Here is an 18,769-nt window from a genome sequence, read left to right as displayed (position 1 = left end):
ATGGTTCCTCTGGTAGAATGAAATACGTGAAAAATACTGCGGAGGAGATATGCTTAATCCCCTTAGATACTGAGGGCAAGAGGCCCCTCTGATTATGGCTCAGGTATGACAGCCTACTAAACCTGCCTCTGCTTTCGTATCTTAAACACATCATTTATTTCTTTATCACTTAACTATTCATCTTTGAAGGTAATAAAAGACTTGCTGATTCATTTTGAATATACGTAGGAAGTCATCCAATGACAATGTTTTCTTCTAAAGAGATCTTGAGAAAACATTATTATTTGTGTTCGTCCCATCTGCTGGGCTTATTTTTTTTGTTTAAACGTATGTGTTTCACACAAACTGCTGTCAGTTTCAGTATCATGTGTTGGTTTTTTTGTTCTCTACTAATGTGCTTTAATACTGTGATACAACTGCTACACAACATCCCAGTCCAGCCAGAGAAAAAGCAGGGCTCGTTCTTTCTAGTAGACCCATAAATGGTTGCAATGTTGTTTTTATTAAATCAGATTGTTGTTTTGCAGCAGTCACAACAGTGCTCTCAATAACAGAAGACGTGATCAGATTTTGTTTAGTTAGACCAGTGTAAATCTCCAATTACACTGATAAGGCTGATGGAGTCAATCTGGGTATATGATAATACAAGTAGAATAAAAACATAATGCAGTGACTCATATTGTAGAGACATTTCTAACTCCCAAGCTGATGGCAGTTTAGATATTTCAATGCTAGGACAATTTAGCTACAACTATAACAGCAGAAAATATACTTTTCTTATCCATTCAAGAAAATCTCACTGACTTCCATAGAAGTTATCTGATGAACCAAGCACCTTGTATGATCTGCAAATTATAGTAATTTTGAATAAGCTGTTGTTTCCTTTTTCTGGTGGGGTCTCTTCTTTCAGAAATACCCCAAAGGATAAAACACAGCATCACTTATATTATTGAAGTCTTCTGGTTTTTTTTATGTTGAAGTTCTAAAACTCTTTTGGAAACTCACTATATGAGATAATTACTACAGATGCAGTAATGTTACCTTTAAACTGGATTAATTAATTAATAATTAATTAATACTGTGATTCTTCCACACCCCTGACTTTGTTATCAGGAGAACAACTATCACACACTGTTTTTAAGAGCTGTGCCTGTACATAGGAGCGTATCCAGTATTTGCAGGTGCTATTCAGAAAACATTTTTTTTAAAATTATCAGAATCACAGAATGGAATTTTCTAGACTTGTTCCCTCAGAAGTGAATTTTACTGGCTGAATTAACTCAAATGTGGGCAAGAAGTAAATTACCATAGGACTATCCAAATAATTCCACTAGAGGACAAAAGCTATTACAATCACTTGGTAAAACTTCTTGGTCTTAAGTAAAACAGCACTAATGTAAGAAATTGTATTCGAACTCACTCCACTTTAGGTAAGACTAGGTGTATTGGGTGTAGGGGCAAGATTTAGGCAGCTGTGGTGGCTTCAGGTTGCTCTCTGTGGGAGGAGGTGAGGGGCTGCCCTGTGCCAGACATGGCCGGTTCTGGCCGGTTCCAGCCAGCTCCTGCTGGCTCCACAGCAGGACACAGCTGAGTCCATCAGCCAAGTGCGTGGCACCACTTTGAAGACGTATTTTAAAAAAGGGCAGAAAATACCACAGGGAGAGAGGAAGAGGGAACAAAAAGAGTGAGAAACAAGAGAGGGAACATCAAGGTCAGAGAAAGGAGGAGGAGGTTCTCCATGGCAGAGCAGATCTTCCCTGCAGCCCGCAGAGAGGAACACACCAGAGCAGATGGATATTCCTGAAGGAACTGCCACCTGTGGAGAGCCTATACTGGAGCAGATTTTCCTGACAGGACTCCAGCCTGTGGAGAAGCCCACGCTAGAGCAGGGGAAAAGTGTGAGGAGGAAGGAGAGGCAAAGCGGAACTGTTATGGACTGGCTGCAACCCCCCATTCCCCATCCTTCCTGCACTGCTGGGGGCTGGGGGTGAGGAGGAGTCTGGAGTGAAGTTGAGCATGGGAAAGGAGGCAGAACAGGTGTTGTTTTAATGCCCGTCTTTTTGCTTCCCATTACCCAAATCAGTAATTATTTTTATTTTAATTGGCAATAAATTAGGTTAATCCTCCCCAAGTCAAGCGTGCTTTGCCTGCAACAATAGTTGATAAGTGATATCCCTGTCTTTATCCTTCCCCTACCCACCCCCCCAGCTTTCTTTTTGCTGTTCCTATTTTCTCCCCATGGCCTGCTGAGGAGCGAATGAGCAAGCAGCTGGGTGGGAGTTTGGCTGTCAGCCAAGGCTAAACCTAAGCTTAAAATCCCCAACAGGATACTTCTAAACACTCAGAATTCCAAGTGAAATTGCACGTGTGTCTTTAACTATGCTTTTGAGTTACTGTAAGATGTAAAAAAAAATAAATGCAAGGCTTGACCACCAAACCTTTGCAGAAACTAACCCTAAGCACCCTTTCCATCGTTCTTTCCTTCAGCTGGCTGTCCTTTGCCTTTACTTCAGGAAATCTGTAAGACTTCTGCACTAGCCAAAGATGAGCTGGACAGGGCCTTTCTCTCTGCACATTATCAGGCTCCCTGCTGAGAAAAGGTAGTGTCCAGTTAGATGAAATAAAACTTTGGGTGAGCTCTCAAGTCAGCCTTGCTTAGCTCTAGCCTCAGTTGGACAAAAAAATCTCACAGCCTTATTGCCTCAAATTAGATGATACTAAACAATAGATAAACCGAAACCATGACACAGACCTTCCAGAAAAGATCTGTGCTAAACCAAGAAGGAGGCAGGCAGATTAGCTGTATATACAACAATATTTAAGTTTCCCAAATAAATTCCTATTCAATACTCTGCCTTGTCAGCATCTGCAAGTTGTTCTCAAATTAATTTCTCTCATAAACCAATAGTGAGAGCCCAGACAGGTCAGTGCCAGCCAACAGGCTCAAGCCCAGTATACCTCCATATTGCCTCTTACAACTTGACTGCAGACAGCTGAAACTCATGCTGCCTGTGGATGTCCCCTTTGGTTTTAGTTAAGCTTCTAAGTTCTTCAAAATATCCCTTAATCACTTACTGCTCATTAATAAATGATTTATAAATTCTCTCTTTCGAAAGTCCACAAAACTTAAATGGGAAGAATTCATACCTACAATTCTGTATAGTTCCTTTGGTTCATAGTTGGAAAGAGAATGTTTGAAAACTATCAAAACAAGTATCTCATGTGGAATGATCTACGAAATTTGTTCTGATCTGTGTAGACAAATAGGGTCAGACTTCTCAGAAAGGCTTGAAAATACATGAAATGATTCAGGTATTTGGTGCTGTAGGATCTAGGTCACAACAAACTACTAACATACGGGATTTAGAAGGAACTCTGCTGCAAGCAGTGATGCCATCTGCTGTTGACCATGCATAGAACAGTAAACCAGATGACTGCTTTGATTAATGACAGGTCTCTTTTCCATTTTTTTCTGTCTCTAGTACCTACTTTGAATATAAATTGCAATATAATTTTTTTTCTAAAGGGCATTGCATAAAGCACTTGTGTGATCTGGATACCTGTTACCTGTTTGTAACTTAGATTTCTGGTTTTCCGTATCTCAAAATGAGAAAAACAGAGCAGATGTGAAGGGATGGTAAAATGAGAAGTGGTAAGGAACAATGTATTTTCATTTCCTCAAAACCATTTTGGGCTACAGACTATTGAAACTAACAGGAAAATGTTCTTTAACCTTCACTGGATTTGGATAAGAGCTATATTGCATTAACAATTACTGAAAAGATCCATACATTCTCATAATCCTTTTTTATTATTATTTTAGACAAACAATATGACTACTACAATTCTAAATTGGAAGGAAAACAGTCCACCAAGCAGATCATTACTAAGTTGCTCAGAATAAGGTAGTTGGGATTCTGGATGTATCAAATGCTTCTAGGAGTGCTTTGAATAGGTCGTTCTTATGCCCTGGAGTATTTTTATATCTTTTTAAAAACAAATATCCAAATACCTCCATATAAAAGTATTCCAAGTGAAAAAGAAATTGTGGTATAGTGTCAGTAGAAGTATCTCACACAGCATCACCAGATATTTCACAGATCAAATCTGTGTGAGTAGTTAAGTTAAAAATCACAGCTGAGAGACTGTGAGAAAACTTGAATGTGTCAAAAAAAAAAAAAAAAAAAGAGAGAAAAAAGAAATAGATTAGCTTCCTGAAATGTTTAAATTCATATATGGAGAAAGAAATTTCTAAAACCATCTGTTGATAAAATGTGTTCAGGAAGCAGTATTTTAGCATAAAGAACTTTGAATTTTTTTCACTTCAGATTTTTAAATCTTGCTCCAGTCTCCACTTGACTTTGTGAGCTGGTGTTACTTTTTTATCCTCTTTGAAATGCCTATTTCTGCTTGGGAAGCAAGGATGCCTCCACAAAGTCTTCCTTGGGCATCCAGTATCTTGTATTAGTAACTGCACAGACATACTACTCATTTCCACGTCTTGAATGATGTAAAATGAATAGTAAGGCTGTACACACACTACTTTGGGTAGGTCTGCAGCTAAACTAAATGCCCAGACTTTGGAATGTCCACAGCTTTGAGGCCCTGGTGTTCTTCAACCTGCATAAAGGGACTGCATCCTCAGCACCCAGCCTCACTTTGTTTAGCCGATGTACTGGGCTATGGTTGCAGTTGTCATACTATCCCGAAGTACCAACCTGTTTTGTTGGGGTTGGGGTTTTTTGGAAGGCGGTGTAAAAGCACATGGGTGGATAGCTCTGCTTCAACACCGTAACAGCTCCAGAACTTGCAGAAATAACTGGAGGCTGCTGTATAAACAAAGAACTTTTAAATATTTTGCCACTTAGCCATTTGCCATGCTGACAAGGTTACCAACAGTAGATTTGCAATGATCTGTCTTGCCATGATAGACAGAGATACAAAGTGTCAGCTTTTCTTTGCTCACCCAGTAAATGCAAACTTGTTTTCTTCTGCAATGGGAAAGCAGTTTCTTCAACAACTCTGAGCACATAATTTAATATAATATGACAGTATTTGAATTCTTATGCCAAATGTGCTGGTAGGAAACATTCATGCAGAAAGTATTCATACAAAAGATAGAACTAGCAAGGTAAGAGATGGAACATAAGAGAGAAAAGGAAGAACTACTGTGAATAATTGTCCATATACAAATAACGGAGTGTATTATTTTTCTTATAGTTAAAAATGATTTAGAAAATCTCAATGTAGATCTGCAAATGTATCCAGCAAAGAGGAAATAGTATTCAATAATAGCCAGCACTTCAGTATATGTTTAATTTTAAAACATGAATTTAAACATCATTTAATTGATAGTACTGGAAGGATTCCTGATTAAAGAATGCTTAATTTAATGCTTTGTTCAGATGAGACCTTCATGCCCAGTTAAAGGTCCCAAATATTTAATTGTTATGAAACAGAACTATAAAGCAATTACAAAAATTAGAACAGATTTTACATAACTTACAGTAACTTTGGATTTGGTTGGAATTTTCCCTGCGTAACCGACAGATCTGAGATTTTCCTTGGTTGGAGACTGATCTTGCACGTTACTGATGATGCCGTTGAGAGCAGTTATCCTTTATTGTTTTGTACTCAACATCTTACTAGTGCAAACCTCCATGCACCAAAGTTCATGATAAATACAAAGTCTTTTCTTAGATGACTCTGCAGGAAGTCTAGCACTTGCAGAGGCATGACAGAACATGGGTTGTGAGGACATGCACTTAATTGGATGATCCTGCACAATTCACTTTGCAACTGCACTGGCTGATTTCAGTGAAAGGCACAGAATCACAATTGTGTTTTCTAATTAAAGTGTTTCAGAATGTTGAGAACTACTGAGAATTAGTAAAAATATTTCCATTAACAGGAAAATTTCAGTCCAAAACTTAAAAAAGGAGTTAAGAAATCAGAAGCAAAACCCCAGTATATGTGGAATTCTAAGAGCCCATGTTGAAGTATTTTTCTAATGCACAACTTCATTATCTCATGTTCTCAGTTCTCTTAAGATATATGAACGTATTGATAACATAGTCTGGATTTGTAAGATTCAGTAAGAATCAGAAGTAGTTTTCTGAAAACAATATAAACAAAGCTATACAGAACCAAGGTAAGTACCGTGTCTAACACTAAAAATTGCAGCCATGTGGGATTTCTTATCAAACACTATTTAAGAAAATGATCAGGAAAGAAGCACTTAAAACTCATGACTAAATTCTCAGCTTTGGCCTCAGCTGTGTTTCAGCACAAATCTAGAGAAGAAAATTACTGAAATATGCTGGTGAGACAGACCTCAAAGCAGTGGGCCTACACGGGACATAAAGGCACTCTTTTTTGATTGTCTTGGTTATAGATCAGCGCAACTGCAACTTTTAATCACATCTGTGAAGCTAGGCATGAAGCTTCAGTACACTTTTTTTCAACAAATGTGTTTTTTGCAAAATTTTGCCAAGAAAGAAATTTTCTCTCAGAAATACTGAAATGAAAAAATTGGTTTGGATTGCTCTAACACTAATTTTGAACCATGTAGGTTTCTCTGGTGGCCGTAATTTTTGTAGGCATAGGATCATTAGCATGACATGAAAGAATCATAATTAGCTGCACTTGTAAGTCTTTGAATACCTTTGAAAATGTAGTTCTAAATCCCCTTTTAAAGCACTATTTACAGATATAAGTTAGTATCACTCAGGTTTTTGCTCAGGAAGTGTTCATTAACTGATTCCACTTGGGACATACTAAGATACATACAGGACTTGCTATGTGCTGTTATGTGCTAGGGCCTAAAATTCCAGCAAATTGACATTTAAAATAATTTTTTTTAAGAAAAAAATTAGGAAAACAGTATGATAAAAATGTAATCTTCACATGCTTTATTTAGGAAACACTATAGCAATAATAGACTATTTGAATATTATGCCTTCCCTTGAAAGACTGAAATATGATATAAAAGCATTAAATAATATACACAGTATTTTTCAGTGATAATAAGTACTGGTATTTATCTGTAGCAATGGTTGAAATAACCACTCTGTTTTACATTCCTGTTTTGAGGTATACAAACCTTTTACATCAGAAATTGAAGTGAAAGAAAACAACATATGTAGCCAGAGGGATTTGGGGACTGAATTACATTGGAAGGGTCCCTTTGGAAAGGCTGTAGCATCAGAGCTGACCTTACTCAGACAATTCACTGTTTCTGCAAGCATTCTCTAACTTCATGCCCTTCTCTTGCCCCATTGTGTCCTTCCTTCAGATTACCTGCTATCACTGTTGGACATAAAAAACTTTTCAGACTTCTATGAAAGCAATTTTCTCAGGGAGTAATCAGACAGAGGATCCAGCTGTTAGGTACATATATAGAAGCGGGAACTGTGGGGATTTTGAAAAGCCTACAAAACTTAAGTGTTGACTCTTTTTTGACAGTTGCTGTTACCTTCACTTCACTCCAGATTTTCTTGTACCCTCCTTTCCTTGTCATCGCTTTTCTTCACTGTTTCTGTTTCTTGCCTTTTTTTCCTAGTAGCCCATCTCCAAACAGTACTGGAATTAATATAAAATTTGCTGCTGTCACATTAACTATTTGGAAACTCCTCAGGGCAGAGACCTGAATGTACTGATAACAAGCCCACTGGAATCCACTTACCTTTAGATCTGTGGCGTTACTGTAATAAACATGATCAACAAGAATAATGAATGTTTTGAATATTTTCTTGTTTGTTTTGGGAAAAGTCTTGAAAATCTTTCATTGAACTTCTGACTGATGTTTTAGGTGAATCACTTATTAAATAGGTATATGGTGAAGAATACTCAGCATTTATGTGAGTTCTGAATCTCTGCTCCCCTGCACTGTTATGTGTTTTATATGCTTAAAAATCATGGGAGCAAGGACTAGAATACAAGTTATCCTTACACCAAGGAAGTTCCTTAACTGTCTTCAATGTTTACCTGCACTGGCACTGCTTGAAACCCAAGTACAGTGCAGACCTCCCTTGTGGAGGTCTACATTTTGCCTCCTGGTGCACAATACTCTGCCCACAGGGTCAGATGATGGCAGTGTGCCCTCTCCTTCCCCACAGTTACCTCACAGCTTCAGGTCATGTCACAGAGGAACAGCTATGTTGCTCTATGCCTGCCAGGGAGAATACTGCTGTTTGTGTTGATCCTTGAACATGGGGCAGAGTCCCTGGCTGCTGGGCTGGGACACAGATTCTCTTCTTTCTGTTCTGTTAGAGGACCCTTCACATAAGTGGCAGGCTTACCTGTCTGGCTTACACAGCACATGCAGTCCTTGAATGTCTTGGCAGTGGCAGTGCTGCACTGGAAAGTGCCATGAATGTGCTAGTTGAGTGTGAGATGGAAGAAAGGGGCAAATAATTGACTGACAAATATGATGTCCGTCCTCATTTTAGATCCCACTTTTCCTTGACTGTAGTCAGGGCATTTTTCTGGGAGGTATGTCTAGAAATTAAGTTGACTTACTTTCAGCTTTGGTTTAAAAGAAAGTGGCAGGTGCCACTGTGTTTTGTGAGGAGTCCAAAATTGTCAGTGTGTGTTAGGCTCTGAGGATGCTCTGACAGCATCTGTGGGATCAAGCTCATCAGAGCTTGGACAAGCGAGAATGCCTCACTTCTACCTGCTGATTAGGTTTACTGTTAAGCAAAGAAGTGCTAAGCTCTTCTGTTTTGTCAAAACTAAGTTACACTGTGTCACTGCAATTGTAGAAATTCCAGGCTTTTCAGAATTGCTGTTTCGGGCATAGAGAAGTAAATGCTAAACTCACTTTTAGGTATGTCTGCTGTTTACTAAATCTGGCCTTCAGTTATGAAAGACAGATCTATAAAGGGAGATACTAATACCCTGTATCTTCAAGTCCCAACTGCCTATGAGAGCACAGTTCCAAAGACAAAGGTACAAAGGAAAAGTGAGTCTGTAGAGGTTAGCTATTTTGAGAACTCCAGCTTTAGTAAGTAACCTTGTTTTCTCCTCCATTATTTGCTTTCTGAAATCACCTATTAGAACTTTAGGTATCTGACTTAAATGATTTCTTTTTCAACTTGCAACTTAAATTGAGTAAGCAGATTCTATTCTCAACAACAGAACCCACCTTAACTCAGTTCCACAGAAAATGGTCTTAGCTTTTCAATGTCCCTTTCCATCATTTTAGATGCACACAGCTTGTATAATTAGAAAAAATTTTGCAAAGGAATCTAGTAAGAACAATGTATGTGCATCTTATCCTCTTGAGAAAGGAGTAAGCTATGGTATACTTACTGAACTATCGTGTGCTAGTTTGTCTATAAAGAGTATGTTCACAAAATATCCATACCTGAGCTTACTTCCCAGAACACTGCCATGTAGACAAACTCCCATTAGTCAAAAATGGGATTTGAGTCACTGGCACAGGTGCAGTCTCTGATACACAGTAGTAAGTCTAGAATCACTTCATGACTGAGAGGAATTGGTGAAGATATTCCAGACAAAGTGCAATGCAGTCAGAATTTGCCCCTAGAATTTGATATGCTCAAAATCACAAGAAAAATTGTAGGCATTTAAGAAACTTACAGTAAATGTTTACAGAAGCTGAATGTATAGGTTGAGGGAAAATGAGACTTTATATGATAAGAATGCTCAGTAATGAACTTGCTCCAGATCCTGAAAGCTCTTCTTTGGAGGGAGACAAAGATCTCCCTGACTTTTGCCATTTTGGACAGTCCCAGTTAAGTCATGAGGATGACTGGCTGAGTAAGGTACTATTTAATGTTCTAAGAATTGCAGGATCTGGCCTGCCAGATTGCAACAACTCACTGAGATGATTTTAGTATATGCCTGTGAGTGTAAATGGGAAGTTTTATATTTCCAACAGTTTTCAGAAGCAGAGAATCTCAACATTTTGTACTAACTTAATAGGATTTTTAAGGTCTTACTGTTTTAAATATCTGCAATATTTTCACAAACCCCCCCATAGGAATTCAGGGGACATTATGCTGTTGGTATTATCGTGTATAACACTATTGATTCTAGCAGTGAATATTGATTGCTTTCTTTGTTTTCTTACATGTCATCACATTATTTTTAATATTTATTTATACTGTCATCAGGCCAAATACTGGTTATCATGGTACAACCTCTGTGAAGCAGTTGCCTTATTCTTAACTTTCATCTGGCTGTTGAAACAATGCTAACTGTAACTGAGGTAGAATACAGGGACAGTGCCTAGAATTCAGAACTCCAGGGATCAACATTAACATCACTTCCCCCAATTCTGACACATACACTTAGAGAAGTACAATGGCAGTGATTGTAAACACATCTAGGGAGGGCAGAGATCTCCATACATGCTGCTTGATTGGTGTCTAGCTTGGGCAGAGCTCTAGTCTGTTGCTCTATCTGCGGGCATTACCTTGGTTTTGATTCATGATTATAAAAATTCTTCCCTGTTGAGCTATGTGTTTGCCATAGTTTAACCCGAGCTGGCAACTAACCATCACACTGCTGCTCGCTCACTTCCCCTGCGGTAGGATGGGGGTGAGGACTGGAGGGGTAAAAGTAAGAAAACTCACGGGTTGAGGTAAGAACAATTTAATCATTGCGGGGGTGGGGAATGTAATGAAAAGGAAAATAACAAAAAGAGAGAGAAATAAAACCCATGAAAAACAAGTGATGGAAATGAAAAACAATTGCTCACCACCAAGTGACGGATGCCCAGCCTGTTCCCAAGCAGTGGACCCCTGGCCAGCTTTCCTCCTAGTTTATACGCTGAGCATGACATCATATGGTATGGAATATCACTTTGGCTTATTTGGGTCAGGGGTCCTGTCTGTGTCCCCTCCCAGCTTCTTGTGCCCCTCCAACCCCCTTGCTGGCAGGGCACCATGAGAAGCTGAAAAGCCCTTGGCTTAGTATAAGCACTGCTCAACAACAACTAAAACATCAGTGTGTTATCAACATTATTCTCATCCTAAATCTGAAACACAGCACTATACCAGCTACTAGGAAGAAAATTAACTCTGTCCCAGCCAAAATCAGGACAGTGTTGCTACATTTTGTTTCTGCTCAGCTATACTGCCTGCCTGCAGTGCTTTATTTAACATCTGAAGTTAAACAGTTAAAATCGTTTCTGTTATGTCTGTCTTAATGCAGCTTTCATTAAGTTATAAGCCTGAAGTCTCCTTTTCTCTTTATTTGTAAAATACTTTGGAGCAGTCTTTTTTGTTTGCTTGTGTGCTTTAGAAAGCAGATAATAATTTTAAAGTTTCATAATTTGGGGAAAATTCACAGTTTAATAAAAATTTGGCCACAATTGGGTGTCAATAGATTGTTTTAACACAAGCTTAGGAACTGATCTAATAGTAACTCGGTCTGAAAAATTACCCTCTATTGCTTATTGAAAACATCAGAAATCTACTGTAGATTGCAAAGGAAAACAAAAGTAGAAATTACCTAAAACTACATATTTAAAGCAACACTATGGTAACATTTCTGTGCACTGAAATAAAGACAGGAATGCAATCAGGATGTGATTCTTAGGTCTATTTCCTTAACTTTTCTTGAACTCAGGGGAAGTTACACTAACAACTGTTTTACGAAAGTAACAGATGCACATCAATGTCAAATAAGGAAAGTTTATCTTGGAATTTTCCCAATGAGAAGATTTATGGTGACTTTTGTCACAGGCTGGAAGGGACATCTAGAACTAATCTAGTCCAACCCTCCTGCTCAAAGCAGTGCCAGCTAAAGCAGGTTACTAAGGACCATGTCCAGCTGAGTTCTGAGTATCTCCAAGGAAGGAGACTCTACAACCTCTCGGGGCACCTGTTCCAATATTCTATCAACCTCACATTAAAAAAGGGGTTTTAAAAATGTTTAAATCAAATTTTCTGTATTTCAATTTGTGCCTGCTGTCCTATCACTGGATACCACTCAAAAAAGTCTGCCTCTGTCTTCTTTACACTATCCCATCAGGTATTTTTTACACACGTTGATAAGACCCCCTTCCAAGCCTTCTCTTCTCCAAGCTAAACAACTCCGGTCTGTCAGCCTCTCCTTGTATGTGAGATGTTGCATGCTCTTAATCATGTTCATGGCCATCGACTAGACCCACTCCAGTATGTCCCTTTCTCTTTCCAACTGGGGAGCCCAGAACTAGACACAGAACTCCAGACATGGCCTCAACAGCGCTGAGTAGAAGAGAAGGGTCAACTCCCTCAACCTGCTTGCAACACTTCCTAATGTAGCACAGGAGGCTGTTGGCCCTCTTTGCCCCAAAGGCACAGTGCTGGCTCATGTTCAATTTGGCGTTCACCAGAATCGCCCAGGTCCTTTTCTGCAAAGCTGCTTTCCAGCTGGTTGGCCCCCAGCTTGCAGTAGTGTAGGGGTTTATTTCTCCTTGGATTCAGGACTTTGCAACACCAGTCTGAACAACAGAGGACAACCACCTTCAAAGCTATGTGCACACAGATGTACATTGCCATGCACCCCTGAGCTCCTCACGCAGTTTCATTTCATGCAAAAAAAAGTCACTGTCAACATATGTAACAGACTGCCACAGAGATACTTGCCAGTTCTGGTTTCAGTGTGCCAGGTGCACACAGAAGTACTTCCATTATGTAAGCATATCAAGTGCTTGAGAATATGAAAGGGACTTTTACAAAAGAGTGTACACACTTGTGCAGACCTGTATCTTAAAACACAGTTCTGAGTTATCTTTCCATTTACACCCCAGACTTAGTGTACTCCACCTATAAAGCTGACTCTCTATTTGATGACTTCTAAAACATCATCGGTCTTTATCATCTCATAAAGCAGACCGCCTTCCAAAACAGAGATTTGCACCTTTGTCCCCCATCTTCCTATCGTTACAAGTATTTTTCCTTTCTTTTCCTTTGGAAAAAGACCATGCTGACTTATTTTCCTGCTGCTTTACATTCTCCAGTTTTGACCATGACATCTGATACTGCAAGGGTGCACAATGTAATTAATTTATTTAATTTCTGATAAATTAATACAGCAGAAAATGTAATGAAAGGACCAAATCTTACTCACTTTCTTCAGAAGACAGTTCATTAAAAATCACTAAGAATTTTAGTATGAGTGGGGTGAGCAGGAACTGACCTGAAGTCCTGAGAAAACCTACACTGAAAGAAGAGTTTGCTTTGACTTGCATTCCTAAAAGATCATCAACTAGAACTAGGATATTTCAATTTAAATTATTTTTATTTCTAATTTTTATTCCCGGAAAGCCATGGTAATGTTGGTAAACTCAGGCATGCATCTGCTTTTTGATAAAATTTCACCTATTTCTACAAGAAAAATACGTAAGAGAGCAAGTTAAGAAGAGGATGTTAATAGCTATGAGGCCTTATTAAGTTGGAGACTGAATCTGAATTTTCTTTCTCAATATTTTTTTTTTGGTAAATTAATTTGTAACATTTTTAAACATACCACTGTGTAAAGATGTCATTATTCATCCTCAGCATTTTCTGAGACCTTCGTATTTAGACAAATCCTGAAAACTTCTGTGAGAACTCATATTTGTCAGAAACAAATTGTTCAGATGCAGCCTTTGGCTCAGGAAACCCCTAAACTACAGATTGGTGGGTAGTAGCAAGTATACTAGGGCAGGCATCGTTCTACGCACAGCCTGGTTTTTGTATGCTTTTTTACGAAATCTCTGCTACCGGCAGCTGTCAGATTTTAGCTGGATGGAGTGATATGGTCTAATCCAATGCAGACTTCATAAGGTTTTGTTTCCTTGCTACTTCCTTATCTTTGTCATCATCTCCTTTGTTTTTCTTTCCCTCAGTTTTTAAAATGTGTGGCTTTTACTTCCTCCATTTCCCTAGCTGAATGTCCTTTTGTTGGCATATCAGTGTATACTTTTTCTACAGCTACACCTGCAGTCTTCTCTTCTTGTTCATATTACACCACTGTCCCACTCTGATGTCCATCTAATATTCCAGAACTGACATGCCCATGATCAAAGCTTTTTCCTCCTCATTACTTCTATCCTGTTCAGTTCCTAATGCATTATCTGCACCTCAGCATTTCTTACCTTTTGCACAATTCCCAAATTTTCTTCCAGAGCTGCCTTTCTCAGCACTAGTGGATCTGTTCTTGCCTCTTTCCCTCCAAGTCTTTGCTCCTTTCCTCTTTGTTACCTTCCCTAGTCTTGCAGAACAGGTGCGATAGGAAGGGAAATAGGAGCCTCTTCTAGCTGCCTGAGTCTGGAGCACGTTTAAGAGTCTCAAATCCTGATGTATTCAAACAGGAAGCATAAAATGAAGCTGTCTGTCAATTTTCCAAGAAAGACATCGGCACAAACAAGATTAATGAACTTAATGTTGTCCTAGACAGTGATGCCAACTTCTTGAAAGAAAGAGTGCCCTGCAACAGCTCAGGTCACTTAGAGACTAACTGAAGATTACTGATGACCTTATCTAATAGAATGCTGATATGCAAGGAAAATTTGTAGTCTAGTAACATGATTAGCTAACTGCTATTATTCTCTCTGGGTGGGAAAGCAATAGGCTTTCTTTAACAAGCTTTGGAAGACAGAATCGGTTGTGTTACCCAGAAGTCTGCACAGTGCAATGCTGTGTATTTTGAACTAAAGCAGTGAACTAAACGAGCTTTTGTCCCATCTGCTGACTACCAGTGGTTTCTGAGCAATACACTACCCTCCCAACTATTTAATACTGAGGATGATTTAATACATTCCTGTCCCTAAGTATTTTTCTTCCCAGTACTTTTTCCTCCTACCAAATTAGGTTGCCATTCCAGATCCTATGCCATATGCACTACATCATTCTTCCTGCTGAATTAAGGACTGAACCTCTGAGGCTATTTATTACTCCTCTCCTATTTCTTTTCTACACTGAATCCTTGCTGCACCTTCATCTCTCATCTTTCCTCACAGATACACCAAACAAGTTAAGTTGGCTTGTATGGCTTTCCTCAGCTGTAGGAGGGTGGGGATGTGAAGCACATCTTGTAAAATGTCTGTCAAACCAAATAAGTAATTTCCAGAGGGTTTCTAACACCTACCAGTTGTTATGGATATCACATTATTATCATAGTTATTTAAAACAGTTTTAGATTAGGTAAATGTCAATCTCCCAGCAACTGCACAACCCTCAGGACATCTTTGTGTACATGACAGACTCCCAACTGTGAAATGATTACTTTAAAAAAACTCCATACTTCTAAATGAGCACGTATTGATGGTTTTCTTTATGGGGGACAAAAAAAAAGATTAAAAAAATCGAAGTTAGGTTCTGCTATTCAGATGCATTATTTTGGTTTGTATTAGTCTCTCTTCTGAGTCTGAAAGTGCACAAGATCAATTGCACTACTGTTTGCTTCCACATTTTCAGTTCACTGGTTAAAAAGAACTGTATGTTTTGGTTGGTTGGTTTTTTTTAAATTTTCACAGACTTTAGTCACTTAAAAGCACGTATTTTGTTTGAGGAACAAATCAGAGGTCACAATATCAACTTAAGAGTCTTTGCAGAAGATCACATCTGAAAATGTTGACAGTTGTACTGAAATGACCAACCAGTGTTTTCTTCTGTTTATTTTGTTGGTGTGGTCTTCCCTTACAGACTAAACCTATGACAGATTTCTCATGTACATTGAAGTGATGAAAGAACTTCAACAGGCATTAGGCAGAGCTTCAAAAAAAGGAAGGTTTTTCCAGTGGTACACAATGGTTTATGGTGAATAAGGCAGGTGCAGAAAGTTCTGACAAAGTGTAGTGAGAGAGACACAATGCAGGAGGTACACGTGTTAATACAAAGGCCCCAGTCGCCATATTGTGAAGAACTCACAAATAATTAGACTTTGTGCAAGCAGCATTAATTCCCATTTTGTAAGGCACAGCTATTTATGCTGGCTTATCTTGTACTGAGGCATAGTCTCAAGTATGTGATGATACATTCTGTCACCATGGAAAGGAATGTATATAATGTAGTATCAAAGAACAAATGAAAACATTATATGCTGGCAAAGCTTCAATCCTTAGTTCAACACAAATAAGGATTTAAGAACATGTAGAATGTAAACACAAGTTTTCACAACAGTATTTGTATTTCCCTCCCTTATGTAATTTTCACCTAATTATTTTTCCCTCTAATTTTTTTAATTCTCCAGTTGAGCTGAGCTACTTGTCTCTAACTATTCAATTAGGTATACCCAATGAAGGACTGGGCAGAAAGCTATTGCTGTTTCACCCTTGCAAGGCAAGGCTTCTCCCTTGATCTTTTTAAGTTGTCTAGTGGTACAGACTAAAATCCTGCTCATCTTACATAAAAGCATCCAGTGAAATCAATAGGATACCATCTTGGTAAGAGAAACAGGATTTGACCCCAAATTGCACTATCATAAGGATACGAGCTTTCTGTATAATTTGTGGTCATACATCTCTATGCCTAAAACAGAAACACGAGTTAATGCTTTTGCTGAAAGTTTCCATAATGCAGTTTTTAGCAAAGATGTGCACATGAATACAGCTTTAATTAAACATAAGTAGACTCCTACCCAGAAATTGCTGCTAGTTTTTGATGAGCCTGATAGGCCATCTCACATCCTCGGGTTCGAGTTTTGTGCATTTCCGCGTGCAGAGATGGACAGGTGACCGAGACATCCCCAATGGAAATGACCAGCTCCCGATATAGAGCCACCTGGGTATTGAACTCCTGGACAAGCTGAAAAACAAAGAGGATTTACTTACATGAGACATTTAACTACACTGATAAAAACAAGTTTTTAAAAAACCATGCCCAATCTAGGGCTTGTTCCTGCTGCCCCTAGTTTCATGGCATACAGAATCAAGTGCCCAAGACTTAGTAAATGACTAGGGCCTCCGAGGCAGCTGCCTCTTCTGTGAGCTATAAATGTTCACTTGCAGGAAAGCAGTGTTTCTGCTTTTAATCTCTGAAAGTATTTGAGTTATTAGTCTTAAATATTAAGCAGACAAAAACCCAGCTGTTTTACTAGTAGCATGAGGTTATTTTTTGCTATCATAGAAGACAAAAATATCTCCAGAAATGATTGCCTTTGCTCCTCCTGCTTCCTGATTAACAGCACATTTAGGGATTAGAATGTAGCATTTGCTTTTACATTGGCAATTTTGCTAATTTATTTTGTAATGATTTCTGTTCTGTCACTGGCCTCCAACCTAGATTTCAGACTTAAAATTGATCTGAAGTTACCAGCTGAGATGATGTATCAGATGATAGACACTTTCCAGTTAGGATTCTAGAAAGCACTTTTTCCGATGTGTGTGTGTGTGTGTGTGTGAAACAAAGAAGTAAATAAACACTTCAACCTTTACAGAAATCTAATATCCAGCAGATACAGACGGATGCTATTGGATAAATGGGTAACTTCTACAGTGATGCAAGGATTATTCCTGAGGTCCACTGATCAGGTACATGGGATAATATTTTCAGGAAACGAAGCATTTACTGTCTTCCGAGAGAAAGGACATCTGACCATTTGCTCCACATGGTGGTGGGGGTGGAAGGCAGGGAGCAATAGAACAGAATATTTATTTATGTGTGTTTTGCTAATTTGATCTCAATTTCCAAACTACAGACAAGAGTAACTGCTCATAATTCTGCAGCCATCATTACCACCAGGAGTTCAACATATCCCAACATACAAGCATGCTAAAAACCTGGATTCTATCAGATCTACAAATTTTAAAAGTCAAGCCCTCCGATTCTCATAATCAGAGAATAAATGAGTCGCTTCTCCTGCAGTATTGCATTCTGACTCTTCATGCACCCCACTGTAATTACTCTGTATAACTGAGAACTAATATCAAGACTCTTTTTTTGGCCATACTCTCTTAAATTTCATTGTAAGCGTAGCAAATAGGTTTCTCTGCTTCTGAAGCACCAAAACAATCCCAGTGCATTCCAGTACATCTGCACCCTCCCACCCCTAAACCCAAAACAAAACCAAAAGCGCACACCAAACAAAGCCCTAGGCACAATATTTGCTAAACCTGGCTTCAACTCTCTCATTCTGTAGCTTGGGAGAATGAATGCATGAAAGCAATGTAGAGAAAAAAAATTGTACTATGTTGTGACACAGCGTAATTATTCTGCACTAAGAAAAAGAGAAAAGCGACTCACCCTGCAACTGGTAACTGGCTGCACCAAACACATTTTGCCAGTTCTCACCTGACATCCCCTATCTAAACAGAGGACACATTCAGCCACCTCAGCATTGCCAGGGAAAACAAAACCACACTCGAGGTTGCAGCATCGAGACAGAGAATAAGAAAAAAACCCCACTGGTTTTCTCTCCTGAATCTTACTGCATCTTGACAACCCATCTGTAAATCATATTTTATTTCTAATCAGTGAATTCTACAAAGCTAGCACTTCTGTTTAACCAACGACATTATGCTGTCAGGAATGAGAAAAAAGGCAAGACCCAGCAGGATCCACTTGTTGGGTATATTTATGGAGCTACTGTGGCAGCTTTTGTTCCTTGGTGCGCTGGGAGTTGCTCCCGAGTTTGAAGTATCAGAGTGGGTATCTGCCAGCACAGTTTGCAGTTATTAGAGGAAAAAAATTGCCACAATCCAGCAGAACAGAAGTAGCGGGTATATTTCCAATGCCAAGGACAGAGCTTTAGCAAGATCCAGATTTTTCAAGTAAAGTAGCAGCAACTTCATTTGTTTTCTATTTCTGTCATTGGTTAGAGGAGCAATTTGGGG

The 18,769-nt window shown here is 38.9% G+C and overlaps 1 protein-coding gene across 1 annotated transcript in view; it reads right to left on the bottom strand.

Annotated features, from left to right (window-relative positions):
- Positions 1–18,769, bottom strand: part of RGS7BP (regulator of G protein signaling 7 binding protein) — a 44,955-nt gene that overhangs the window by 24,768 nt on the left and 1,418 nt on the right. Inside the window, exon 2 of the mRNA XM_069777268.1 lies at positions 16,576–16,742. Coding sequence (XP_069633369.1) covers positions 16,576–16,742 — 167 coding nt within the window. The remainder of the gene's footprint in view (positions 1–16,575; positions 16,743–18,769) is intronic.

The sequence above is a fragment of the Haliaeetus albicilla genome, chromosome Z, assembly GCF_947461875.1.
Source record: "Haliaeetus albicilla chromosome Z, bHalAlb1.1, whole genome shotgun sequence".
NCBI lineage: Eukaryota > Metazoa > Chordata > Aves > Accipitriformes > Accipitridae > Haliaeetus > Haliaeetus albicilla.
Note: the sequence above shows the minus strand (reverse complement) of the source record. Positions and strands in the feature narration are given on the sequence as shown.